The 26,458-nt window shown below is 69.7% G+C and overlaps 1 protein-coding gene across 2 annotated transcripts in view; it reads right to left on the bottom strand.

Moving 5' to 3' along the window:
• btbd9 (BTB (POZ) domain containing 9) overlaps window positions 1–26,458 on the bottom strand; it is a 351,447-nt gene that overhangs the window by 2,067 nt on the left and 322,922 nt on the right. For both annotated transcript variants that reach the window (XM_072500328.1, XM_072500329.1), the window contains exon 10: window positions 8,195–8,273. In XM_072500328.1, the coding sequence (XP_072356429.1) occupies window positions 8,195–8,273 (79 nt within the window). The remainder of the gene's footprint in view (window positions 1–8,194; window positions 8,274–26,458) is intronic.

Below are 26,458 nucleotides of genomic sequence, written 5' to 3'. Positions count from 1 at the left end.
GGGTCGTTTTTTGTACAGTGTGTGCAGGAGGGTTTCCTGAAACAATATGTTGACAGGCCAACAAGAGGCGAGGCCACGTTGGATTTGGTTTTGGGTAATGAACCAGGCCAGGTTGGATTTGGAGGTAGGAGAGCACTTTGGGGACAGTGACCACAATTCGGTGACGTTTACGTTAGTGATGGAAAGTGATAGGTATACACCGCAGGGCAAGAGTTTTAGCTGGGGGAAGGGCAATTATGATGCCATTAGACTTGACTTGGGGGGGGATAAGGTGGAGAAGTAGGCTGCAAGTGTTGGGCACACTGGATAAGTGGGGCTTGTTCAAGGATCAGCTACTGCGTGTTCTTGATAAGTATGTACCGGTCAGGCAGGGAGGAAGGCGTCGAGCGAGGGAACCGTGGTTTACCAAGGAAGTGGAATCTCTTGTTAAGAGGAAGAAGGAGGCCTATGTGAAGATGAGGTGTGAAGTTTCAGTTGGGGCGATGGATAGTTACAAGGTAGCGAGGAAGGATCTAAAGAGAGAGCTAAGACGAGCAAGGAGGGGACATGAGAAGTATTTGGCAGGAAGGATCAAGGAAAACCCAAAAGCTTTCTATAGGTATGTCAGGAATAAGCGAATGACGCGGGAAAGAGTAGGACCAGTCAAGGACAGGGATGGGAAATTGTGTGTGGAGTCTGAAGAGATAGGCGAGATACTAAATGAATATTTTTCGTCAGTATTCACTCAGGAAAAAGATAATGTTGTGGAGAATGCTGAGCCCCAGGCTAATAGAATAGATGGCATTGAGGTACGTAGGGAAGAGGTGTTGGCAATTCTGTACAGGCTTAAAATAGATAAGTCCCCGGGACCTGATGGGATTTATCCTAGGATTCTCTGGGAGGCCAGGGAAGAGATTGCTGGACCTTTGGCTTTGATTTTTATATCATCATTTGCTACAGGAATAGAGACATAGGACTGGAGGATAGCAAATGTGGTCCCTTTGTTCAAAAAGGGGAGCAGAGACAACCCCGGCAACTATAGACCGGTGAGCCTCACGTCTGTAGTGGGTAAAGTCTTGGAGGGGATTATAAGAGACAAGATTTATAATCATATAGATAGGAATAATATGATCAGGGATAGTCAGCATGGCTTTGTGAAGGGTAGGTCATGCCTCACAAACCTTATTGAGTTCTTTGAGAAGGTGACTGAACAGGTAGATGAGGGTAGAGCAGTTGATGTGGTGTATATGGATTTCAGCAAAGCGTTTGATAAGGTTCCCCACGGTAGGCTATTGCAGAAAATACGGAGGCTGGGGATTGAGGGTGATTTAGAGATGTGGATCAGAAATTGGCTAGCTGAAAGAAGACAGAGGGTGGTGGTTGATGGGAAATGTTCAGAATGGATTACAGTCACAAGTGGAGTACCACAAGGATCTGTTCTGGGGCCGTTGCTGTTTGTCATTTTTATCAATGACCTAGAGGAAGGCGCAGAAGGGTGGGTGAGTAAATTTGCAGACGATACTAAAGTCGGTGGTGTTGTCGATAGTGTGGAAGGATGTAGCAGGTTACAGAGGTATATAGATAAGCTGCAGAGCTGGGCTGAGAGGTGGCAAATGGAGTTTAATGTAGAGAAGTGTGAGGTGATTCACTTTGGAAGGAATAACAGGAATGCGGAATATTTGGCTAATGGTAAAGTTCTTGAAAGTGTGGATGAGCAGAGGGATCTAGGTGTCCATGTACATAGATCCCTGAAAGTTGCCACCCAGGTTGATAGGGTGGTGAAGAAGGCCTATGGAGTGTTGGCCTTTATTGGTAGAGGGATTGAGTTCCGGAGTCAGGAGGTCATGTTGCAGCTGTACAGAACTCTGGTACGGCCGCATTTGGAGTATTGCGTACAGTTCTGGTCACCGCATTATAGGAAGGACGTGGAGGCTTTGGAGCGGGTGCAGAGGAGATTTACCAGGATGTTGCCTGGTATGGAGGGAAAATCTTATGAGGAAAGGCTGATGGACTTGAGGTTGTTTTCGTTGGAGAGAAGAAGGTTAAGAGGAGGCTTAATAGAGGCATACAAAATGATCAGGGGGTTGGATAGGGTGGACAGTGAGAGCCTTCTCCCGCGGATGGAAATGGCTGGCACGAGGGGACATAGCTTTAAACTGAGGGGTAATAGATATAGGACAGAGGTCAGAGGTAGGTTCTTTACGCAAAGAGTGGTGAGGCCGTGGAATGCCCTACCTGCTACAGTAGTGAACTCGCCAACATTGAGGGCATTTAAAAGTTTATTGGATAAACATATGGATGATAATGGCATAGTGTAGGTTAGATGGCTTTTGTTTCGGTGCAACATCGTGGGCCGAAGGGCCTGTACTGCGCTGTATCGTTCTATGTTCTATGTTTCGCCATTATTTAGCTACTCTCAAATCTGACACCATTTCCTCAGCGAACTCGCTGCTCAAACCTCCACAATTGCTTTGTTTAAATTTAAGACCACAATTTCTTACTTGACATCACTCCAAAACGGATTCTGAACTATATTATGCTCACTCCTAGAATCCACAGAATTCCATTGTGCAGGAGGCCCCCAGCTCATCAACCTTCCAAAAGCGAACCTGAGCGAAGTGCACTCACCGCCCAGCCCTCGCACCCCACCCAACCTGCACGTCTTTGGACTGTAGGGATCGAACCGGAGCACCCGGAGGAAACCCACGCAGACACGGGGAGAGCGTGTAGACTTCACACAGACAGTCACCCAAGGCCGAACTCACACCCGGGTACATGGCAATATGAGGCAGCAGTGTTAACCCGGGTCCCTGGCACTGTGAGACAGCAGTGTTATCCCGGGTACCTGGCACTGTGAGACAGCAGTGTTATCCCGGGTACCTGGCTCTGTGAGACAGCAGTGTTAACCCGGGTACCTGGCACTATGAGGCAGCAGTGTTAACCCGGGTCCCTGGCACTGTGAGACAGCAGTGTTATCCCGGGTACCTGGCACTGTGAGACAGCAGTGTTAACCCGGGCCCCTGGCACTGTGAGACAGCAGTGTTAACCCGGGTCCCTGGCACTATGAGACAGCAGTGTTAACCCGGGCCCCTGGCACTGTGGGGCAGCAGTGTTAACCCGGGTCCCTGGCACTGTGAGACAGCTGTGTTAACCCGGGTCCCTGGCACTGTGAGACAGCTGTGTTAACCCGGGTCCCTGGCACTGTGAGACAGCAGTGTTAACCCGGGTCCCTGGCACTGCGAGACAGCAGTGTTAACCCGGGTCCCTGGCACTGTGAGACAGCAGTGTTAACCCGGGTCCCTGGCACTGTGAGGCAGCAGTGTTAACCCGGGTCCCAGGCACTGTGAGACAGCAGTGTTAACCCGGGTCCCTGGCACTGTGAGACAGCCGTGTTAACCCGGGTCCCTGGCTCTGTGAGACAGCAGTGTGAACCCGGGTCCCTGGCTCTGTGAGACAGCAGTGTTAACCCGGGTCCCTGGCACTGTGAGGCAGCAGTGTTAACCCGGGTCCCTGGCACTGTGAGACTGCAGTGTTAACCCGGGCCCCTGGCTCTGTGAGACATCAGCGTTAACCCGGGTCCCTGGCACTGTGAGACAGCAGTGTTAACCCGGGTCTCTAGGACTGTGAAGCAGCAATGTTAACCCGGGTCCCTGGCACTGTGAGACAGCAGTGTTAACCCGGGTCCCTGGCACTGTGAGACAGCAGTGTTAACCTGGGTCCCTAGCACTGTGAGACAGCAGTGTTAACCCGGCTCCCTGGCACTGTGAGACAGCAGTGTTAACCCGGCTCCCTGGCACTGTGAGACAGCAGTGTTCACCCGGGTCCCTGGCTCTGCGAGACAGCAGTGATACCCTGGGTCCCTGGCCCTGTGAGACAGCAGTGTTAACCCGGGTCCCTGGCTCTGTGAGACAGCAGTGTTAACCCGGGTCCCTGGCACTGTGAGACAGCAGTGTTAACCCCGGTCCCTGGCTATGTGAGACAGCAGTGTTAACCCGGGTCCCTGGCACTATGAGACAGCAGTGTTAACCCGGGTCCGTGGCACTGTGAGACAGCAGTGTTAACCCGGGTCCCTGGCACTGTGAGACAGCAGTGTTAACCCGGGTCCCTGGCACTGTGAGACAGCAGTGTTAACCCGGGTCCCTGGCACTGTGAGACAGCAGTGTTAACCCGGGTCCATGTCGCTGTGAGACAGCAGTGTTAACCCGGGTCCCTGGCTCTGTGAGACAGCAGTGTTAACCCGGGTCTCTGGCTCTGTGAGACAGCAGTGTTAACCCGGGTCCCTGGCACGGTGAGACAGCAGTGTTAACCCGGGTCCCTGGCTCTGTGAGACAGCAGTGTTAACCCGGGTCTCTGGCTCTGTGAGACAGCAGTGATAACCCGGGTCCCTGGCACTGTGAGACAGCAGTGTTAACCCGGGTCACTGGCACTGTGAGACAGCAGTGTTAACCCTGGTCCCTGGTACTGTGAGACAGCAGTGTTAACCCGGGTCCCTGGCACTGTGAGACAGCAGTGTTAACCCACCCTTCAGCCCCCTGCTCCAAGTCATTATAAAACTCACAAATAGCAGAGGACCCAGCACTGATCCCTGTGGTACACCGCTGGTAACTGGTCTCCAGTCTGAAAAGTTTCCATCCACCACCACCCTCTGTCTTCTATGTGATAGCCAGTTCCTTATCCAATTGGCCAAATTTCCCTCTATCCCACACCTCCTTACACTTAATAGAGGTTTATAAGATGATGAGGTGGATAATAGAGTGGACGTTCAGAGACTATTTCCTCGGGTGGATGTAGCTGTTACAAGGGGGCATAACTATAAGATTCAGGGTGGGAGATATAGGAGGGATGTCCGAGGTAGGTTCATTACTCAGAGTGTTTAGGGTGTGGAATGGACTGCCTGCTGTGATAGTGGAGTCGGACACTTTCGAAACTTTCAAGCGGTTATTGGATAGGCACATGGAGCACACCAGAATGTCAGGGAGTGGGATAGCTTGATCTTGGTTTCGGACAAAGCTCGGCACAACGTCGAGGGCCGAAGGGCCTGTTCTGGGTGCTGTACTGTTCTATGTTCTATTCCTTGTTGGAACCTCTACACATTGAGCTAAAACGTTCTCCTGTATACCTTTTAATAATTCCACTCCATCTAAGCCTTGAACATGATGACTATCCCAGTTAATGTCGGGAAAGCTGGAATCACCTCATATAATTATCCTCTTATTATTTTTACACCCCTCTGCGAATCGCAGACATATTTGCTCCTCGATTCCCCGCTCAATAACTTGGGGTGTATAATAAACACTTAGCAACGTAGCTGTCCCATTTTTACTCCTAAGCTCTGTCCGCAAAGCTTCATCTGATGCTCCCTCCAAGATATCATCTTTACTGACCGCAGTAACTGACTCCTTAACTAATAATGCAATGCCTCCTCCTCCTCCTCGGTCTTGCCTCAAGATTCTGTATCAAAGAACAAAGAAATGTACAGCACAGGAACAGGCCCTTCGGCCCTCCAAGCCCGTGCCGACCATGCTGCCCGACTAAACTACAATCTTCTACACTTCCTGGGTCCGTATCCCTCTATTCCCATCCTATTCATGTATTTGTCAAGATGCTCCTTAAATGTCCCTATCGTCCCTGCTTCCACCACCTCCTCCGGTAGTGAGTTCCAGGCACCCACTACCCTCTGCGTAAAAAACTTGCCTCGTACATCTACTCTAAACCTTGCCCCTCTCACCTTAAACCTATGCCCCCTAGTAATTGACCCCTCTACCCTGGGGAAAAGCCTCTGACTATCCACTCTGTCTATGCCCCTCATAATTTTGTATACCTCTATCAGGTCGCCCCTCAACCTCCTTCGTTCCAGTGAGAACAAACCGAGTTTATTCAATCGCTCCTCATAGCTTATGCCCTCCATACCAGGCAACATTCTGGTAAATCTCTTCTGCACCCTCTCTAAAGCCTCCACATCCTTCTGGTAGTGTGGCGATCAGAATTGAACACTATACTCCAAGTGTGGCCTAACTAAGGTTCTATACAGCTGCAACATGACTTGCCAATTCTTATACCCAATGCCCCGGCCAATGAAGGCAAGCATGCCGTATCCCAGGAAGATGAGCTGCCAATCCTGCCCCGCACTCAACCATGTCTCTGATAGCTATTTTATCATAATTACACGTGCCAATCATCACCCTTAACTCATCCGTTTTACCTTTAATACTCTGGGCGTTAAAGTAGAGGCCTTCCTCCTTTGGATAGTCAGAGGCTTTTTCCCAGGGTAGAGGGGTCAATTACTAGGGGGCATTACAGGGGCTGTTTAGCAGAGGGCTAAATCGCTGGCTTTTAAAGCAGACCAAGGCAGGCCAGCAGCACGGTTCAATTCCCGTACCAGCCTCCCCGAACAGGCCCCAGAATTTGGCGACTAGGGGCTTTTCACAGTAACTTCATTGAAGCCTACGTGTGACAATAAGCGATTTTCATTTCATTTCACAGGTTTAAGGTGCGAGGGGCAAGGTTTAGAGTAGATGTACGAGGCAAGTTTTTTACGCAGAGGGTAGTGGGTGCCTGGAACTCACTACCGGAGGAGGTGGTGGAAGCAGGGACGATAGGGACATTTAAGGGGCATCTTGACAAATATATGAATAGGATGGGAATAGAGGGATACGGACCCAGGAAGTGTAGAAGATTGTAGTTTAGTCGGGCAGCATGGTCGGCACGGGCTTGGAGGGCCGAAGGGCCTGTTCCTGTGCTTTTTTCTTGTTTGTAATTACCGCTGTATTCCCTCTGACCTGATTGCTTGTCTTTTCGTGAGCCCAATTTTTCATTGCAAAATCACCCCATCTCATCTTGCACGTTAACTCTGTCATTCATGAAGCTCCGGATAGCGGTTCCTTCAGTGCACAGTGTGTGGGAAGGAAATCACTGCCAAGAGGTCGGTGGGAGCGAAGATGGCCAATGATTTCAAAATGAAATCGCAGAGGCGCTTGAAGGAAATAAAGCTCTCGGGCTGCGGGGATAGATTTTGGGAATGGGCTGACTCGATTACTGGATAGAGCCAGCATGAACTGAATGGACCAGCACAAAGTGAGTGGGCCGAATGGCAACTCCTGAGCGAGATGACGCTATTCTCCAAATTCAGCAAACAAATCTCGGCTGTCACTCGGGGGCAGTTTGAGGTGTCATTTTGTCCTAAATATGCCAGAAAATATCCCATGGGAATCCCAGTGTCCGTACCCCCCCCCACCCTCGACCCCCCCCCCCCCCCCCAGCACGCTCACCCCCCGCAGCATCCTCACCCCCCCCAGCACGCTCACCCCCCCCAGCACGCTCGCCCCCCCCGCCCTCGCCCCCCCCAGCACGCTCACCCCCCCGCAGCATCCTCACCCCCCCCAGCACCCTCACCCCCCCAGCGCCCTCCCCCCCCAGCGTCCTCCCCCCGCGCCCTCGCCCCCAGCGCCCTCCCCCCCGCGCCCTCGCCTCCCCCCCGCGCCCTCGCCTCCCCCCAGCGCCCTCGCCCCCCCCCAGCGCCCTCGCCCCCCCCCAGCGCCCTCGCCCCCCCCCAGCGCCCTCGCCCCCCCCAGCGCCCTCGCCCCCCCCAGCGCCCTCGCCCCCCCCCAGCGCCCTCGCCCCCCCCAGCGCCCTCGCCCCCCCAGCGCCCTCGCCCCCCCCAGCGCCCTCGCCCCCCCCAGCGCCCTCGCCCCCCCCAGCGCCCTCGCCCCCCCCAGCGCCCTCGCCCCCCCCCAGCGCCCTCGCCCCCCCAGCGCCCTCACCCCCCCCGTGCACTTACCCCCCGTGCCCTTGCCCCCCCCCCCGTGTACTTACCCCCTGTGCCCTTGCCCCCCCCACCCCCCCCCGTGTCCTTACCCCCCCAGTCTCCTTACCCCCAGGGGCCTTGGCCAATATTAATCTCCCATCAATACCCCGAGAAGCAGATTTCTGGCACAGTTTGGCTGCAGCACCCCCTGCATTAAAACAGCGATGACACAGGAGAATCATTCCAATGGCTGGAATGCGTTTCGGGGTGTCCAGCAGTCTTGAAAGGCACTATATAAATGCAATGTTGTTGCTTCTCCTCCGTACACACTAGTTCTGTCCGATCTGTCCCAGGCGGCTCAGCCAGTAAACTGATGGATTTTGCACCTTGACCGTTATCTGAAACAATTCCAATCTGACAGTTCCTTCAACAAAACTTGTGGAGTCCTCGGGCTCGCCAGTAAAACTGTACCTCGTTGGCCGTGTTATAGGTCCCCACGATCCTGATAAACACCACTGGCTGTGGCTCGAAGCTGATTGTTTGCCACGATCTGGAAACAAAACATAACACATTTGGGAGTGCAAAAGTAATTTAACTGGGAGCTGAGATTGGGACGGTCCTTTCTCAATAACATGGACATTGGGCCCAGCAATTGGCAGGGTGACTCACAGCTCGATCTGTTTTGATATTCGCAGGCTGGGTGAACATTCCTTGCCCATCCCTGAAGGCATTTAAGATCAACCACATTTCTGTGGATCATGGACACATAGAAGATAGGAGCAGGAGGAGGCCTTTTGGCCCTTCGAGCCCGCTCCGCCATTCATCACCATCATGGCTGATCATCCAACTCAGTAGCCTCATCCTGCTTTCTCCCCATAGACTTCGATCCCATTCTCCCCAAGTGCTATATCCAGCCGCCTCTTGAATAGATTCAAAGTTTTAGCATCAACTACTTCCTGTGGGAATGAATTCCACAGGCTCACCACTCTCTGTGTGAAGAAATGTCTCCTTATCTCTGTCCCAAATGGTTCACCCTGAGGGACCCTGAAGGCTGAGGGACTTGAGGCTGTTTTCGTTCGAGAGAAGAAGGTTAAGAGGTGACTTAATTGAGGCATACAAGATGATCAGAGGATTGGATAGGGTGGACAGTGAGAGCCTTTATCCTGGGATGGGGATGTCTAGCACGAGGGGACATAGAATTTACAGTGCAGAAGGAGGCCATTCGGCCCGTCGAGTCTGCACCGGCTCTTGGAAAGAGCACCCTACCGAAGGTCCACACCTCCACCCTATCCCCACAGCCCAGCAACCCCACCCAACACTAAGGGCAATTGTGGACACTAAGGGCAATTTATCATGGCCAATCCACCTAACCCGCACATCTTTGGGCTGTGGGAGGAAACCGGAGCACCCGGAGGAAACCCACGCACACACGGGGAGGATGTGCAGACTCCGCACAGACAGTGACCCAAGCCGGAATCGAACCTGGGACCCTGGCGCTGTGAAGCAATTGTGCTAACCACTATGCTACCGTGCTGGGACATAGCTTTAAATTGAGGGGAGATAGATATCAGACAGATGTCAGAGGTAGGTTCTTTACTCAGAGAGTAGTAAGGGCGTGGAATGCCCTGCCTGCAACAGTAGTGGACTCGCCAACACTAAGGATATTCAAATGGTCATTGGATAGACATATGGACGATAAGGGAATAGTGTCGATGGGCTTTAGAGTGGTTTCACAGGTCGGCGCAACATCGAGGGCCGAAGGGCCTGTACTGCGCTGGAATGTTCTATCCTTCCTCAGAGAAGGAGACCAGACCTGCCCACAATACTCCCGGTGTGGCCTCACCAAGGCCCTGTCCAATCGCAGCAACACATCCCTGCTCCTGTACTCGAAACTTCTCGCTATTAAGGCCAACATACCATTAGCCTTCTTTACCGCCTGCAGCACCGTTTTATTTCTTTATTTGTTCATGGGATCTTCTGAAGGCTGATTAGTGGACAAGAGGTGTTTGTTACCTAATTTTAAACTACTGGTGTGACTCATCTCAGACAGTCTCAGCTCCATTTCAGTGAAAAGCTTCAAAAAGCACTTAGTGTCACAAGCAGGTTTACATTAACACTGCAATGAAGTTACTGTGTAAATCCCCTCGTCGCCACATTCCGGCGCCTGTTCGGGTCACAGAGGGAGAATTCAGAATGTCCAATTCACCAACAGCACGTCTTTCGGGACTTGTGGGAGGAAACCGGAGCACCCGGAGGAAACCCACACAGACACGGGGAGAACGTGCAGACTCCGCCCAGACAGTGACCCAAGCCGGAATCGAACCTGGGACCCTGGCGCTGTGTAGCAACAGTGCTAACCACTGTACGACTGAACCACTCAGTGAGCTTTGCGCTTGAGCAGTGGGAGAGAGGCTACATTTGGAGTGAGGTCACAGGCAGACTGAGCTTTAGATATTGGAATTCGGGGCAGAGCGGGGACTCGGGGCGGGACGGGGACTCGGGGCGGGACGGGGACTCGGGGCGGGGCGGGGACTCGGGGCGGGGCGGGGACTCGGGGCGGGGCGGGGACTCGGGGCGGGGCGGGGACTCGGGGCGGGGCGGGGACTCGGGGCGGGGCGGGGACTCGGGGCGGGGCGGGGACTCGGGGCGGGGCGGGGACTCGGGGCGGGGCGGGGACTCGGGGCGGGGCGGGGACTCGGGGCGGGGCGGGGACTCGGGGCGGGGCGGGGACTCGGGGCGGGGCGGGGACTCGGGGCGGGGCGGGGACTCGGGGCGGGGCGGGGACCCGGGGCGGGGCGGGGACTCGGGGCGGGGACCCGGGGCGGGGACCCGGGGCGGGGACCCGGGGCGGGGACCCGGGGCGGGGCGGGGACCCGGGGCAGGGCGGGGACCCGGGGCAGGGCGGGGACCCGGGGCAGGGCGGGGACCCGGGGCAGGGCGGGGACCCGGGGCAGGGCGGGGACCCGGGGCAGGGCGGGGACTCGGGGCAGGGCGGGGACTCGGGGCAGGGCGGGGACTCGGGGCAGGGCGGGGACTCGGGGCAGGGCGGGGACTCGGGGCAGGGCGGGGACTCGGGGCAGGGCGGGGACTCGGGGCAGGGCGGGGACTCGGGGCAGGGCGGGGACTCGGGGCAGGGCGGGGACTCGGGGCAGGGCGGGGACTCGGGGCAGGGCGGGGACTCGGGGCAGGGCGGGGACTCGGGGCAGGGCGGGGACTCGGGGCAGGGCGGGGACTCGGGGCAGGGCGGGGACTCGGGGCAGGGCGGGGACTCGGGGCAGGGCGGGGACTCGGGGCAGGGCGGGGACTCGGGGCAGGGCGGGGACTCGGGGCAGGGCGGGGACTCGGGGCAGGGCGGGGACTCGGGGCAGAGCGGGGACTCGGGGCAGAGCGGGGACTCGGGGACTCGGGGCAGAGCGGGGACCCGGGGACTCGGGGTAGAGCGGGGACTCGGGGCGGGGACTCGGGGGCGGAGCGGGGACTCGGGGCGGAGCGGGGACTCGGGGCGGAGCGGGGACTCGGGGCGGAGCGGGGACTCGGGGCGGAGCGGGGACTCGGGGCGGAGCGGGGACTCGGGGCGGAGCGGGGACTCGGGGCGGAGCGGGGACTCGGGGCGGGGCGGGGACTCGGGGCGGGGCGGGGACTCGGGGCAGGGCGGGGACTCTGGGCGGAGCGGGGACTCGGGGCGGGGCGGGGACTCGGGGCAGGGCGGGGACTCGGGGCAGGGCGGGGACCCGGGGCAGGGCGGGGACCCGGGGCGGAGCGGGGACCCGGGGCGGAGCGGGGACCCGGGGCGGAGCGGGGACCCGGGGCGGAGCGGGGACCCGGGGGCGGAGCGGGGACCCGGGGCGGAGCGGGGACCCGGGGCGGAGCGGGGACTCGGGGCGGAGCGGGGACTCGGGGACTCGGGGCAGAGCGGGGACTCGGGGCAGAGCGGGGACTCGGGGACTCGGGGCAGAGCGGGGACCCGGGGACTCGGGGTAGAGCGGGGACTCGGGGCGGGGACTCGGGGCGGGGCGGGGACTCGGGGCGGAGCGGGGACTCGGGGCGGAGCGGGGACTCGGGACGGAGCGGGGACTCGGGGCGGAGCGGGGACTCGGGGCGGAGCGGGGACTCGGGGCGGAGCGGGGACTCGGGGCGGAGCGGGGACTCGGGGACTCGGGGCAGAGCGGGGACTCGGGGCGGAGCGGGGACTCGGGGCGGAGCGGGGACTCGGGGACTCGGGGCAGAGCGGGGACCCGGGGACTCGGGGCGGAGCGGGGACTCGGGGCGGAGCGGGGACTCGGGGCGGAGCGGGGACTCGGGGCGGAGCGGGGACTCGGGGCGGAGCGGGGACTCGGGGCGGAGCGGGGACTCGGGGCGGAGCGGGGACTCGGGGCGGGGCGGGGACTCGGGGCGGGGCGGGGACTCGGGGCGGGGCGGGGACTCGGGGCGGGGACTCGGGGCGGGGCGGGGACTCGGGGCGGGGCGGGGACTCGGGGCGGGGCGGGGACTCGGGGCAGGGCGGGGACTCGGGGCAGGGCGGGGACTCGGGGCAGGGCGGGGACTCGGGGCAGGGCGGGGACTCGGGGCAGGGCGGGGACTCGGGGCAGGGCGGGGACTCGGGGCAGGGCGGGGACTCGGGGCAGGGCGGGGACTCGGGGCAGGGCGGGGACTCGGGGCAGGGCGGGGACTCGGGGCAGGGCGGGGACTCGGGGCAGGGCGGGGACTCGGGGCAGGGCGGGGACTCGGGGCAGGGCGGGGACTCGGGGCAGGGCGGGGTCTCGGGGCAGGGCGGGGACTCGGGGCAGGGCGGGGACTCGGGGCAGGGCGGGGGACTCGGGGCAGGGCGGGGACTCGGGGCAGGGCGGGGACTCGGGGCAGGGCGGGGACTCGGGGCAGGGCGGGGACTCGGGGCAGGGCGGGGACTCGGGGCAGGGCGGGGACTCGGGGCAGGGCGGGGACTCGGGGCAGGGCGGGGACTCGGGGCAGGGCGGGGACTCGGGGCAGGGCGGGGACTCGGGGAAGAGCGGGGACCCGGGGACTGGGGGCAGGGGACTCGGGGCGGAGCGGGGACTCGGGGCGGAGCGGGGACTCGGGGCGGAGCGGGGACTCGGGGCGGAGCGGGGACTCGGGGCGGAGCGGGGACTCGGGGCGGAGCGGGGACTCGGGGCGGAGCGGGGACTCGGGGCGGAGCGGGGACTCGGGGCGGAGCGGGGACTCGGGGCGGAGCGGGGACTCGGGGCGGAGCGGGGACTCGGGGCGGAGCGGGGACTCGGGGCGGAGCGGGGACTCGGGGCGGGGCGGGGACTCGGGGCGGGGCGGGGACTCGGGGCGGGGCGGGGACTCGGGGCGGGGCGGGGACTCGGGGCGGAGCGGGGACTCGGGGCGGAGCGGGGACTCGGGGCGGAGCGGGGACTCGGGGCGGAGCGGGGACTCGGGGCGGGGCGGGGACTCGGGGCGGGGCGGGGACCCGGGGCGGGGCGGGGACCCGGGGCGGAGCGGGGACCCGGGGCGGAGCGGGGACCCGGGGCGGAGCGGGGACCCGGGGCGGAGCGGGGACCCGGGGCGGAGCGGGGACCCGGGGCGGAGCGGGGACCCGGGGCGGAGCGGGGACCCGGGGCGGAGCGGGGACCCGGGGACTCGGGGCGGAGCGGGGACTCGGGGCGGAGCGGGGACTCGGGGCGGAGCGGGGACTGGGGGCGGAGCGGGGACTGGGGGCGGAGCGGGGACTCGGGGACTCGGGGAAGAGCGGGGACCCGGGGACTGGGGGCAGGGCGGGGACTGGGGGCGGGGCGGGGACTCGGGGCGGAGCGGGGACTCGGGGCGGAGCGGGGACTCGGGGCGGAGCGGGGACTCGGGGCGGAGCGGGGACTCGGGGCGGAGCGGGGACTCGGGGCGGAGCGGGGACTCGGGGCGGAGCGGGGACTCGGGGCGGAGCGGGGACTCGGGGCGGAGCGGGGACTCGGGGCGGAGCGGGGACTCGGGGCGGAGCGGGGACTCGGGGCGGAGCGGGGACTCGGGGCGGAGCGGGGACTCGGGGCGGAGCGGGGACTCGGGGCGGAGCGGGGACTCGGGGCGGAGCGGGGACTCGGGGCGGAGCGGGGACTCGGGGCGGGGCGGGGACTCGGGGCGGGGACTCGGGGCGGGGCGGGGACTCGGGGCGGGGCGGGGACTCGGGGCGGGGCGGGGACTCGGGGCGGGGCGGGGACTCGGGGCGGAGCGGGGACTCGGGGCGGAGCGGGGACTCGGGGCGGAGCGGGGACTCGGGGCGGGGCGGGGACTCGGGGCGGGGCGGGGACCCGGGGCGGAGCGGGGACCCGGGGCGGAGCGGGGACCCGGGGCGGAGCGGGGACCCGGGGCGGAGCGCGGACCCGGGGCGGAGCGGGGACCCGGGGCGGAGCGGGGACCCGGGGACTCGGGGCGGAGCGGGGACTCGGGGCGGAGCGGGGACTCGGGGCGGAGCGGGGACTGGGGGCGGAGCGGGGACTGGGGGCGGAGCGGGGACTGGGGGCGGAGCGGGGACCCGGGGCGGGGCGGGGACTCGGGGCGGGGCGGGGACTCGGGGCAGAGCGGGGACCCGGGGACTCGGGGCAGAGCGGGGACCCGGGGACTGGGGGCGGAGCGGGGACTGGGGGCGGAGCGGGGACCGGGGGCGGGGCGGGGACCCGGGGCGGGGCGGGGACCCGGGGCGGGGCGGGGACTCGGGGCGGGGCGGGGACTGGGGGCGGGGCGGGGACCGGGGGCGGGGCGGGGACCCGGGGCGGGGCGGGGACCCGGGGCGGGGCGGGGACCCGGGGCGGGGCGGGGACTCGGGGCGGGGCGGGGACTCGGGGCGGGGCGGGGACTCGGGGCGGGGCGGGGACTCGGGCCGGGGCGGGGACTCGGGCCGGGGCGGGGACTCGGGCCGGGGCGGGGACCCGGGGCGGGGCGGGGACCCGGGGCGGGGCGGGGACCCGGGGCGGGGCGGGGACTCGGGGCGGGGCGGGGACTCGGGGCGGGGCGGGGACTCGGGGCGGGGCGGGGACTCGGGCCGGGGCGGGGACTCGGGCCGGGGCGGGGACTCGGGCCGGGGCGGGGACTCGGGCCGGGGCGGGGACTCGGGGCGGGGCGGGGACTCGGGCCGGGGCGGGGACTCGGGCCGGGGCGGGGTCTCGGGCCGGGGCGGGGACTCGGGGCGGGGCGGGGACTCGGGGCGGGGACTCGGGGCGGGGCGGGGACTCGGGGCGGGGCGGGGACCCGGGGCGGGGCGGGGACCCGGGGCGGGGCGGGGACCCGGGGCGGGGACCCGGGGCGGGGACTCGGGGCGGGGCGGGGACTCGGGGCGGGGCGGGGACTCGGGGCGGGGACTCGGGCGGGGACCCGGGGCGGGGCGGGGACTCGGGGCGGGGACTCGGGGCGGGGAGGGGACTCGGGGCGGGGCGGGGACTCGGGGCGGGGCGGGGACTCGGGGCGGGGCGGGGACTCGGGGCGGGGACTCGGGGCGGGGACTCGGGGCGGGGCGGGGACTCGGGGCAGAGCGGGGACTCGGGGCGGGGCGGGGACTCGGGGCGGGGCGGGGACTCGGGGCGGGGCGGGGACTCGGGCCGGGGCGGGGACTCGGGCCGGGGCGGGGACTCGGGCCGGGGCGGGGACTCGGGGCGGGGCGGGGACTCGGGCCGGGGCGGGGACTCGGGCCGGGGCGGGGACTCGGGCCGGGGCGGGGACTCGGGGCGGGGCGGGGACTCGGGGCGGGGCGGGGACTCGGGGCGGGGCGGGGACTCGGGGCGGGGCGGGGACTCGGGGCGGGGCGGGGACTCGGGGCGGGGACTCGGGGCGGGGCGGGGACTCGGGGCGGGGCGGGGACTCGGGGCGGGGCGGGGACTCGGGGCGGGGCGGGGACTCGGGGCGGGGCGGGGACTCGGGGCGGGGCGGGGACTCGGGGCGGGGCGGGGACTCGGGGCGGGGCGGGGACCCGGGGCGGGGCGGGGACCCGGGGCGGGGCGGGGACCCGGGGCGGGGCGGGGACCCGGGGCGGGGCGGGGACCCGGGGCGGGGCGGGGACCCGGGGCAGGGCGGGGACCCGGGGCAGGGCGGGGACCCGGGGCAGGGCGGGGACTCGGGGCAGGGCGGGGACCCGGGGCAGGGCGGGGACCCGGGGCAGAGCGGGGACCCGGGGCAGAGCGGGGACCCGGGGCAGAGCGGGGACCCGGGGCAGAGCGGGGACTCGGGGCAGAGCGGGGACTCGGGGCAGAGCGGGGACTCGGGGCAGAGCGGGGACTCGGGGCAGAGCGGGGACTCGGGGCGGAGCGGGGACTCGGGGCGGAGCGGGGACTCGGGGCGGAGCGGGGACTCGGGGCGGAGCGGGGACTCGGGGCGGAGCGGGGACTCGGGGCGGAGCGGGGACTCGGGGCGGAGCGGGGACTCGGGGCGGAGCGGGGACTCGGGGCGGAGCGGGGACTCGGGGCGGAGCGGGGACTCGGGGCAGAGCGGGGACTCGGGGCAGAGCGGGGACTCGGGGCAGAGCGGGGACTCGGGGCAGAGCGGGGACTCGGGGCAGAGCGGGGACTCGGGGCAGAGCGGGGACTCGGGGCAGAGCGGGGACTCGGGGCAGAGCGGGGACTCGGGGCAGAGCGGGGACTCGGGGCAGAGCGGGGACTCGGGGCAGAGCGGGGACTCGGGGCAGAGCGGGGACTCGGGGCAGAGCGGGGACTCGGGGCAGAGCGGGGACTCGGGGCAGAGCGGGGACTCGGGGCAGAGCGGGGACTCGGGGCAGAGCGGGGACTCGGGGCAGAGCGGGGACTCGGGGCAGAGCGGGGACTCGGGGCAGAGCGGGGACTCGGGGCAGAGCGGGGACTCGGGGCAGAGCGGGGACTCGGGGCAGAGCGGGGACTCGGGGCAGAGCGGGGACTCTGGGCAGAGCGGGGACTCGGGGCAGAGCGGGGACTCGGGGCAGAGCGGGGACTCGGGGCAGAGCGGGGACTCGGGGCAGAGCGGGGACTCGGGGCAGAGCGGGGACTCGGGGCCGAGCGGGGACTCGGGGCCGAGCGGGGACTCGGGGCCGAGCGGGGACTCGGGGCCGAGCGGGGACTCGGGGCCGGGCGGGGACTCGGGGCAGAGCGGGGACTCGGGGCAGGGCGGGGACTCGGGGCAGGGCGGGGACTCGGGGCAGGGCGGGGACTCGGGGCAGGGCGGGGACTCGGGGCAGGGCGGGGACTCGGGGCAGGGCGGGGACTCGGGGCAGGGCGGGGACTCGGGGCAGGGCGGGGACTCGGGGCAGGGCGGGGACTCGGGGCAGGGCGGGGACTCGGGGCAGGGCGGGGACTCGGGGCAGGGCGGGGACTCGGGGCAGGGCGGGGACTCGGGGCAGGGCGGGGACTCGGGGCAGGGCGGGGACTCGGGGCAGAGCGGGGACTCGGGGACTCGGGGAAGAGCGGGGACCCGGGGACTGGGGGCAGGGCGGGGACTCGGGGCGGGGCGGGGACTCGGGGCGGAGCGGGGACTCGGGGCAGAGCGGGGACTCGGGGCAGAGCGGGGACTCGGGGCAGGGCGGGGACTCGGGGCAGGGCGGGGACTCGGGGCAGGGCGGGGACTCGGGGCAGGGCGGGGACTCGGGGCAGGGCGGGGACTCGGGGCAGGGCGGGGACTCGGGGCAGGGCGGGGACTCGGGGCAGGGCGGGGACTCGGGGCAGGGCGGGGACTCGGGGCAGGGCGGGGACTCGGGGCAGGGCGGGGACTCGGGGCAGAGCGGGGACTCGGGGACTCGGGGAAGAGCGGGGACCCGGGGACTGGGGGCAGGGCGGGGACTCGGGGCGGGGCGGGGACTCGGGGCGGAGCGGGGACTCGGGGCGGAGCGGGGACTCGGGGCGGAGCGGGGACTCGGGGCGGAGCGGGGACTCGGGGCGGAGCGGGGACTCGGGGCGGAGCGGGGACTCGGGGCGGAGCGGGGACTCGGGGCGGAGCGGGGACTCGGGGCGGAGCGGGGACTCGGGGCGGAGCGGGGACTCGGGGCGGGGCGGGGACTCGGGGCGGGGCGGGGACTCGGGGCGGGGCGGGGACTCGGGGCGGAGCGGGGACTCGGGGCGGAGCGGGGACTCGGGGCGGGGCGGGGACTCGGGGCGGGGCGGGGACCCGGGGCGGAGCGGGGACCCGGGGCGGAGCGGGGACCCGGGGCGGAGCGGGGACCCGGGGCGGAGCGGGGACCCGGGGCGGAGCGGGGACCCGGGGACTCGGGGCGGAGCGGGGACTCGGGGCAGAGCGGGGACTCGGGGCGGGGCGGGGACTCGGGGCGGGGCGGGGACTCGGGGCAGAGCGGGGACTCGGGGCAGAGCGGGGACTCGGGGCGGGGCGGGGACTCGGGGCGGGGCGGGGACTCGGGGCGGGGCGGGGACCCGGGGCGGAGCGGGGACCCGGGGCGGAGCGGGGACCCGGGGCAGAGCGGGGGCAGAGCGGGGACTCGGGGCAGAGCGGGGACTCGGGGCAGAGCGGGGACTCGGGGCAGAGCGGGGACTCGGGGCAGAGCGGGGACTCGGGGCAGAGCGGGGACTCGGGGCCGAGCGGGGACTCGGGGCCGAGCGGGGACTCGGGGCCGAGCGGGGACTCGGGGCAGAGCGGGGACTCGGGGCAGAGCGGGGACTCGGGGCAGAGCGGGGACTCGGGGCAGAGCGGGGACTCGGGGCAGAGCGGGGACTCGGGGCAGAGCGGGGACTCGGGGCAGAGCGGGGACTCGGGGCAGAGCGGGGACTCGGGGCAGAGCGGGGACTCGGGGCAGAGCGGGGACTCGGGGCAGAGCGGGGACTCGGGGCAGTGCGGGGACTCGGGGCAGTGCGGGGACTCGGGGCAGGGCGGGGACTCGGGGCAGAGCGGGGACTCGGGGCAGAGCGGGGACTCGGGGCAGAGCGGGGACCCGGGGCAGAGCGGGGACCCGGGGCAGAGCGGGGACCCGGGGCAGAGCGGGGACCCGGGGCAGAGCGGGGACCCGGGGCAGAGCGGGTACTCGGGGACTCGGGGCGGAGCGGGAAATCGGGGCGGAGCGGGGACCCGGGGCAGAGCGGGTACTCGGGGACTCGGGGCAGAGCGGGAATTTGGGGCAGAGCGGGGACTCGGGGCAGAGCGGGGACTCGGGGCAGAGCGGGGACTCGGGGCAGAGCGGGGACCCGGGGCAGAACGGGTACTCGGGGACTCGGGGCAGAGCGGGAAATCGGGGCGGAGCGGGGACCCGGGGCAGAGCGGGTACTCGGGGACTCGGGGCAGAGCGGGGACCCGGGGCAGAGCGGGTACTCGGGGACTCGGGGCGGAGCGGGGACTCGGGGCGGGGCGGGGACCCGGGGCGGGGCGGGGACCCGGGGCGGGGCGGGGACCCGGGGCGGGGCGGGGACCCGGGGCGGGGCGGGGACCCGGGGCGGGGCGGGGACCCGGGGCGGAGCGGGGACCCGGGGCGGAGCGGGGACCCGGGGCGGAGCGGGGACCCGGGGCGGAGCGGGGACCCGGGGCGGAGCGGGGACCCGGGGCGGAGCGGGGACCCGGGGCGGAGCGGGACCCGGGGCGGAGCGGGGACCCGGGGCGGAGCGGGGGACCCGGGGCGGAGCGGGGACCCGGGGCGGAGCGGGGACCCGGGGCGGAGCGGGGACCCGGGGCGGAGCGGGGACCCGGGGCGGAGCGGGGACCCGGGGCGGAGCGGGGACCCGGGGCGGAGCGGGGACCCGGGGCGGAGCGGGGACCCGGGGCGGAGCGGGGACCCGGGGCGGAGCGGGGACCCGGGGCGGAGCGGGGACCCGGGGCGGAGCGGGGACCCGGGGCGGAGCGGGGACCCGGGGCGGAGCGGGGACTCGGGGCGGAGCGGGGACTCGGGGCGGAGCGGGGACTCGGGGCGGAGCGGGGACTCGGGGCGGAGCGGGGACTCGGGGCGGAGCGGGGACTCGGGGCGGAGCGGGGACTCGGGGCGGAGCGGGGACTCGGGGCGGGGCGGGGACTCGGGGCGGGGCGGGGACTCGGGGCGGGGCGGGGACTCGGGGCGGGGCGGGGACTCGGGGCGGGGCGGGGACTCGGGGCGGGGCGGGGACTCGGGGCGGGGCGGGGACTCGGGGCGGGGCGGGGACTCGGGGCGGGGCGGGGACTCGGGGCGGGGCGGGGACTCGGGGCGGGGCGGGGACTCGGGGCGGGGCGGGGACTCGGGGCGGGGCGGGGACTCGGGGCGGGGCGGGGACTCGGGGCGGGGCGGGGACTCGGGGCGGGGCGGGGACCCGGGGCGGAGCGGGGACCCGGGGCGGAGCGGGGACCCGGGGCGGAGCGGGGACCCGGGGCGGAGCGGGGACCCGGGGCGGAGCGCGGACCCGGGGCGGAGCGGGGACCCGGGGCGGAGCGGGGACCCGGGGACTCGGGGCGGAGCGGGGACTCGGGGCGGAGCGGGGACTCGGGGCGGAGCGGGGACTGGGGGCGGAGCGGGGACTGGGGGCGGAGCGGGGACTGGGGGCGGAGCGGGGACCCGGGGCGGGGCGGGGACTCGGGGCGGGGCGGGGACTCGGGGCAGAGCGGGGACCCGGGGACTCGGGGCGGAGCGGGGACTGGGGGCGGAGCGGGGACCGGGGGCGGAGCGGGGACCGGGGGCGGAGCGGGGACCGGGGGCGGGGCGGGGACCCGGGGCGGGGCGGGGACCCGGGGCGGGGCGGGGACCCGGGGCGGGGCGGGGACCCGGGGCAGGGCGGGGACCCGGGGCAGGGCGGGGACCCGGGGCAGGGCGGGGACCCGGGGCAGGGCGGGGACCCGGGGCAGGGCGGGGACCCGGGGCAGGGCGGGGACCCGGGGCAGGGCGGGGACCCGGGGCAGGGCGGGGACCCGGGGCAGGGCGGGGACCCGGGGCAGGGCGGGGACCCGGGGCAGGGCGGGGACCCGGGGCAGGGCGGGGACCCGGGGCAGGGCGGGGACCCGGGGCAGGGCGGGGACCCGGGGCAGGGCGGGGACCCGGGGCAGGGCGGGGGACCCGGGGCAGGGCGGGGACCCGGGGCAGGGCGGGGACCCGGGGCAGGGCGGGGACCCGGGGCAGGGCGGGGACCCGGGGGCAGGGCGGGGACCCGGGGCAGGGCGGGGACCCGGGGCAGGGCGGGGACCCGGGGCAGGGCGGGGACCCGGGGCAGGGCGGGGACCCGGGGCAGGGCGGGGACCCGGGGCAGAGCGGGGACCCGGGGCAGAGCGGGGACCCGGGGCAGAGCGGGGACCCGGGGCAGAGCGGGGACCCGGGGCAGAGCGGGGACCCGGGGCAGAGCGGGGACCCGGGGCAGAGCGGGGACCCGGGGCAGAGCGGGGACCCGGGGCAGAGCGGGGACCCGGGGCAGAGCGGGGACCCGGGGCAGAGCGGGGACCCGGGGCAGAGCGGGGACCCGGGGCAGAGCGGGGACCCGGGGCAGAGCGGGGACTCGGGGCAGAGCGGGGACTCGGGGCAGAGCGGGGACTCGGGGCAGAGCGGGGACTCGGGGCAGAGCGGGGACTCGGGGCAGAGCGGGGACTCGGGGCAGAGCGGGGACTCGGGGCAGAGCGGGGACTCGGGGCAGAGCGGGGACTCGGGGCAGAGCGGGGACTCGGGCAGAGCGGGGACTCGGGGCAGAGCGGGGACTCGGGGCAGAGCGGGGACTCGGGGCAGAGCGGGGACTCGGGGCAGAGCGGGGACTCGGGGCAGAGCGGGGACTCGGGGCAGAGCGGGGACTCGGGGCAGAGCGGGGACTCGGGGCAGAGCGGGGACTCGGGGCAGAGCGGGGACTCGGGGCAGAGCGGGGACTCGGGGCAGAGCGGGGACTCGGGGCAGAGCGGGGACTCGGGGCAGAGCGGGGACTCGGGGCAGAGCGGGGACTCGGGGCAGAGCGGGGACTCGGGGCAGAGCGGGGACTCGGGGCAGAGCGGGGACTCGGGGCAGAGCGGGGACTCGGGGCAGAGCGGGGACTCGGGGCAGAGCGGGGACTCGGGGCAGAGCGGGGACTCGGGGCAGAGCGGGGACTCGGGGCAGAGCGGGGACTCGGGGCAGAGCGGGGACTCGGGGCAGAGCGGGGACTCGGGGCAGAGCGGGGACTCGGGGCAGAGCGGGGACTCGGGGCAGAGCGGGGACCCGGGGCAGAGCGGGGACCCGGGGCAGAGCGGGGACCCGGGGCAGAGCGGGGACCCGGGGCAGAGCGGGGACCCGGGGCAGAGCGGGTACTCGGGGACTCGGGGCGGAGCGGGAAATCGGGGCGGAGCGGGGACCCGGGGCAGAGCGGGTACTCGGGGACTCGGGGCAGAGCGGGAATTTGGGGCAGAGCGGGGACTCGGGGCAGAGCGGGGACTCGGGGCAGAGCGGGGACTCGGGGCAGAGCGGGGACCCGGGGCAGAGCGGGTACTCGGGGACTCGGGGCAGAGCGGGAATTTGGGGCAGAGCGGGGACTCGGGGCAGAGCGGGGACTCGGGGCAGAGCGGGGACCCGGGGCAGAGCGGGTACTCGGGGAATTTGGGGCAGAGCGGGGACCCGGGGCAGAGCGGGGACCCGGGGCGGGGCGGGGACCCGGGGCGGGGCGGGGACCCGGGGCGGGGCGGGGACCCGGGGCGGGGCGGGGACCCGGGGCGGGGCGGGGACCCGGGGCGGGGCGGGGACCCGGGGCGGGGCGGGGACCCGGGGCGGGGCGGGGACCCGGGGCGGGGCGGGGACTCGGGGCGGGGCGGGGACTCGGGGCGGGGCGGGGACTCGGGGCGGGGCGGGGACTCGGGGCGGGGCGGGGACTCGGGGCGGGGCGGGGACTCGGGGCGGGGCGGGGACTCGGGGCGGGGCGGGGACTCGGGGCGGGGCGGGGACTCGGGGCGGGGCGGGGACTCGGGGCGGGGCGGGGACTCGGGGCGGGGCGGGGACTCGGGGCGGGGCGGGGACTCGGGGCGGGGCGGGGACTCGGGGCGGGGACTCGGGGCGGGGCGGGGACTCGGGGCGGGGCGGGGACTCGGGGCGGGGCGGGGACTCGGGGCGGGGCGGGGACTCGGGGCGGGGCGGGGACTCGGGGCGGGGCGGGGACTCGGGGCGGGGCGGGGACTCGGGGCGGGGCGGGGACTCGGGGCGGGGCGGGGACTCGGGGCGGGGCGGGGACTCGGGGCGGGGCGGGGACTCGGGGCGGGGCGGGGACTCGGGGCGGGGCGGGGACTCGGGGCGGGGCGGGGACTCGGGGCGGGGCGGGGACTCGGGGCGGGGCGGGGACTCGGGGCGGGGCGGGGACTCGGGGCGGGGCGGGGACTCGGGGCGGGGCGGGGACTCGGGGCGGGGCGGGGACTCGGGGCGGGGACTCGGGGCGGGGCGGGGACTCGGGGCGGGGCGGGGACTCGGGGCGGGGCGGGGACTCGGGGCGGGGCGGGGACTCGGGGCGGGGCGGGGACTCGGGGCGGGGCGGGGACTCGGGGCGGGACGGGGACTCGGGGCGGGGCGGGGACTCGGGGCGGGGCGGGGACTCGGGGCGGGGCGGGGACTCGGGGCGGGGCGGGGACTCGGGGCGGGGCGGGGACTCGGGGCGGGGCGGGGACTCGGGGCGGGGCGGGGACTCGGGGCGGGGCGGGGACTCGGGGCGGGGCGGGGACTCGGGGCGGGGCGGGGACTCGGGGCAGGGCGGGGACTCGGGGCAGAGCGGGGACTCGGGGCAGAGCGGGGACTCGGGGCAGAGCGGGGACTCGGGGCAGAGCGGGGACTCGGGGCAGAGCGGGGACCCGGGGCAGAGCGGGGACCCGGGGCAGAGCGGGTACTCGGGGACTCGGGGCGGAGCGGGAAATCGGGGCGGAGCGGGGACCCGGGGCGGAGCGGGGACCCGGGGCGGAGCGGGGACCCGGGGCAGAGCGGGGACCCGGGGCAGAGCGGGGACCCGGGGCAGAGCGGGGACCCGGGGCAGAGCGGGGACCCGGGGCAGAGCGGGGACCCGGGGAAGAGCGGGGACCCGGGGCAGAGCGGGTACTCGGGGACTCGGGGCGGAGCGGGAAATCGGGGCGGAGCGGGGACCCGGGGCAGAGCGGGTACTCGGGGACTCGGGGCAGAGCGGGAATTCGGGGCAGAGCGGGGACTCGGGGCAGAGCGGGGACCCGGGGCAGAGCGGGTACTCGGGGACTCGGGGCGGAGCGGGGACTCGGGGCGGAGCGGGGACTCGGGGCGGAGCGGGGACTCGGGGCGGAGCGGGGACCCGGGGCGGGGCGGGGACCCGGGGCGGGGCGGGGACTCGGGGACTCGGGGCAGAGCGGGGACTCGGGGACTCGGGGACTCGGGGCAGAGCGGGGACTCGGGGCAGAGCGGGGACTCGGGGCAGAGCGGGGACTCGGGGCAGAGCGGGGACTCGGGGCAGAGCGGGGACTCGGGGCAGAGCGGGGACTCGGGGCAGAGCGGGGACTCGGGGCAGAGCGGGGACTCGGGGCAGAGCGGGGACTCGGGGCAGAGCGGGGACTCGGGGCAGAGCGGGGACTCGGGGCAGAGCGGGGACTCGGGGCAGAGCGGGGACTCGGGGCAGAGCGGGGACTCGGGGCAGAGCGGGGACTCGGGGCAGAGCGGGGACTCGGGGCAGAGCGGGGACTCGGGGCAGAGCGGGGACTCGGGGCAGAGCGGGGACTCGGGGCAGAGCGGGGACTCGGGGCAGAGCGGGGACTCGGGGCAGAGCGGGAAGAGGTCATCTTTGCTTTTTCTCCCTGCTTTGGAACTTTTAAATCTTCAGAGAGGGGTCCTGCCCTGCTTAGCTGAGGCTACAAGGGAGAGAGCCGAGTGGGAAATAGTGGGAAAGGTTGGTAAGTCTTTCCAACTTTCAACAATTATAGTTTGAAAATAGGTTTTGTGGTGTAGAATCTGTAAGGGCTCTGATTGGTAGTAACGAGGAGAAGCAAAGAAGGGCCACAGAGAATTGGAATTAAACTAATATCAGCATCTTCCAAAGCTTCAATTTAAAAGGGGAAGTCATAACAGGAGAGCCCACAGCCGTGGTTTGCTCCTCTTGCTCCATGTGGGAATCCGGGGACAGTTCCAGTCCCCGGGATCAGCATGTGTGCAGGAAGAGACACCGTGGAGCGTCCGCGAGTCACAGAGCATCGTGGACAGCACGTATCGAGAGGTGGTTACGCCGCAGGCCCAGACTCCGCAGGCCCAGACTCCGCAGGCCCAGACTCCGCAGGCCCAGACTCCGCAGGCCCAGACTCCGCAGGCCCAGACTCCGCAGGCCCAGACTCCGCAGGCCCAGACTCCGCAGGCCCAGACTCCGCAGGCCCAGACTCCGCAGGCCCAGACTCCGCAGGCCCAGACTCCGCAGGCCCAGACTCCGCAGGCCCAGACTCCGCAGGCCCAGACTCCGCAGGCCCAGACTCCGCAGGCCCAGACTCCGCAGGCCCAGACTCCGCAGGCCCAGACTCCGCAGGCCCAGACTCCGCAGGCCCAGACTCCGCAGGCCCAGACTCCGCAGGCCCAGACTCCGCAGGCCCAGACTCCGCAGGCCCAGACTCCGCAGGCCCAGACTCCGCAGGCCCAGACTCCGCAGGCCCAGACTCCGCAGGCAGGGAGGGAATGGGTGACCACCAGACAGAGCAAGAGAGCGAGGCAGGGAGTGCAGGAATCTCCTGTGGCCATTCCCCTGCAAAACAGATATACCGTTTGGATACTGTTGAGGGGAACGGCCTCTCAGGGGAAAGCAGCAACAGACAAATTCATTGCACCCTGGTTGGTTCTGCTGCAGAGGGGAAGAGTAAAAATGTGGAATACAATAGTTATCGGGGATTCAATTGTAAGGGGAATAGACAGGCGTTTCTGTGGCCGCAAACGAGACTCCAGGATGGTGTGTTGCCTCCCTGGTGCTAGGGTCAATGACGTCTCGGAGCGGGTACAGGACATTCTGGAGGGGGAGGGTGAACAGCCAGTGGCCGTGGTGCACATCGGTACAAACGACGCAAGTAAAAAAGGGATGAGGTCATGAGGTGGCACGGTAGCACAGTGGTTAGCACTGGGGCTTCGCAGCTCCAGGGTCCCAGGTCCGATTCCGGCACGGTTCACTGTCTGTGTGGAGTCTGCACATACTCCCCGTGTGTGCGTGGGTTTCCTCCGGGTGCTCCGGTTTCCTCCCACAGTCCAAAGATGTGCAGGTTAGGTGGATTGGCCGTGATAAATTGTCCATCGTGTCCAAAGGGGTTGGGTTCGGTTGCTGGTTACGGGGATGGGTCAGAGGTGTGGGCTTAAGTGTGGTGCTCTTTCCAAGGGCCGGTGCAAACCCGGTGGGCTGAATGGCCTCCTTCTGCATTGTAAATTGCATGATTGTGTGAAAGCAGAATATAGGGAGTTTGGAAGAAAGTTGAGAAGTCAGACCTGAAATAGCAGGATATCGGATAAATCTGTGCTAAGAGATTGTGTCAGGGGAGGGTTTCAGATTCCTGGGGCATTGGAACCGGTTCTGGGGGAGGTGGGACCTGTACAAACTGGACGGGTTACACCTGGGCAGGACCGGCACTGATGTCGTAGTAGGGGGTACTTGGAGGGTTTAAGCTAATAGGCGGGGCGATGGGAACCTATGTAAGGATTCAGAGGAGGGGGAAATCAAGAACAAGACAGAATCAAGAGAAAAAGACAGCAAGGAAAATAAGAAAAGTGATAGGCAGAGAAATCAAGAGTCCGATACCAAGACCGTCAAAACCAATAGGGACGGGACAAGGAACATTAAAAGGACTAGCCTTAATGTTCTGTACCTGAGCATTTGAAATAAAATGGTTGTATTAGCAGCTCAGATAGATGTAAAGGGTATGATGTAGTTGGCATTACGGAGACATAACTCC

The sequence above is a fragment of the Scyliorhinus torazame genome, chromosome 4 (genome assembly GCF_047496885.1).
Source record: "Scyliorhinus torazame isolate Kashiwa2021f chromosome 4, sScyTor2.1, whole genome shotgun sequence".
NCBI lineage: Eukaryota > Metazoa > Chordata > Chondrichthyes > Carcharhiniformes > Scyliorhinidae > Scyliorhinus > Scyliorhinus torazame.
Note: the sequence above shows the minus strand (reverse complement) of the source record. Positions and strands in the feature narration are given on the sequence as shown.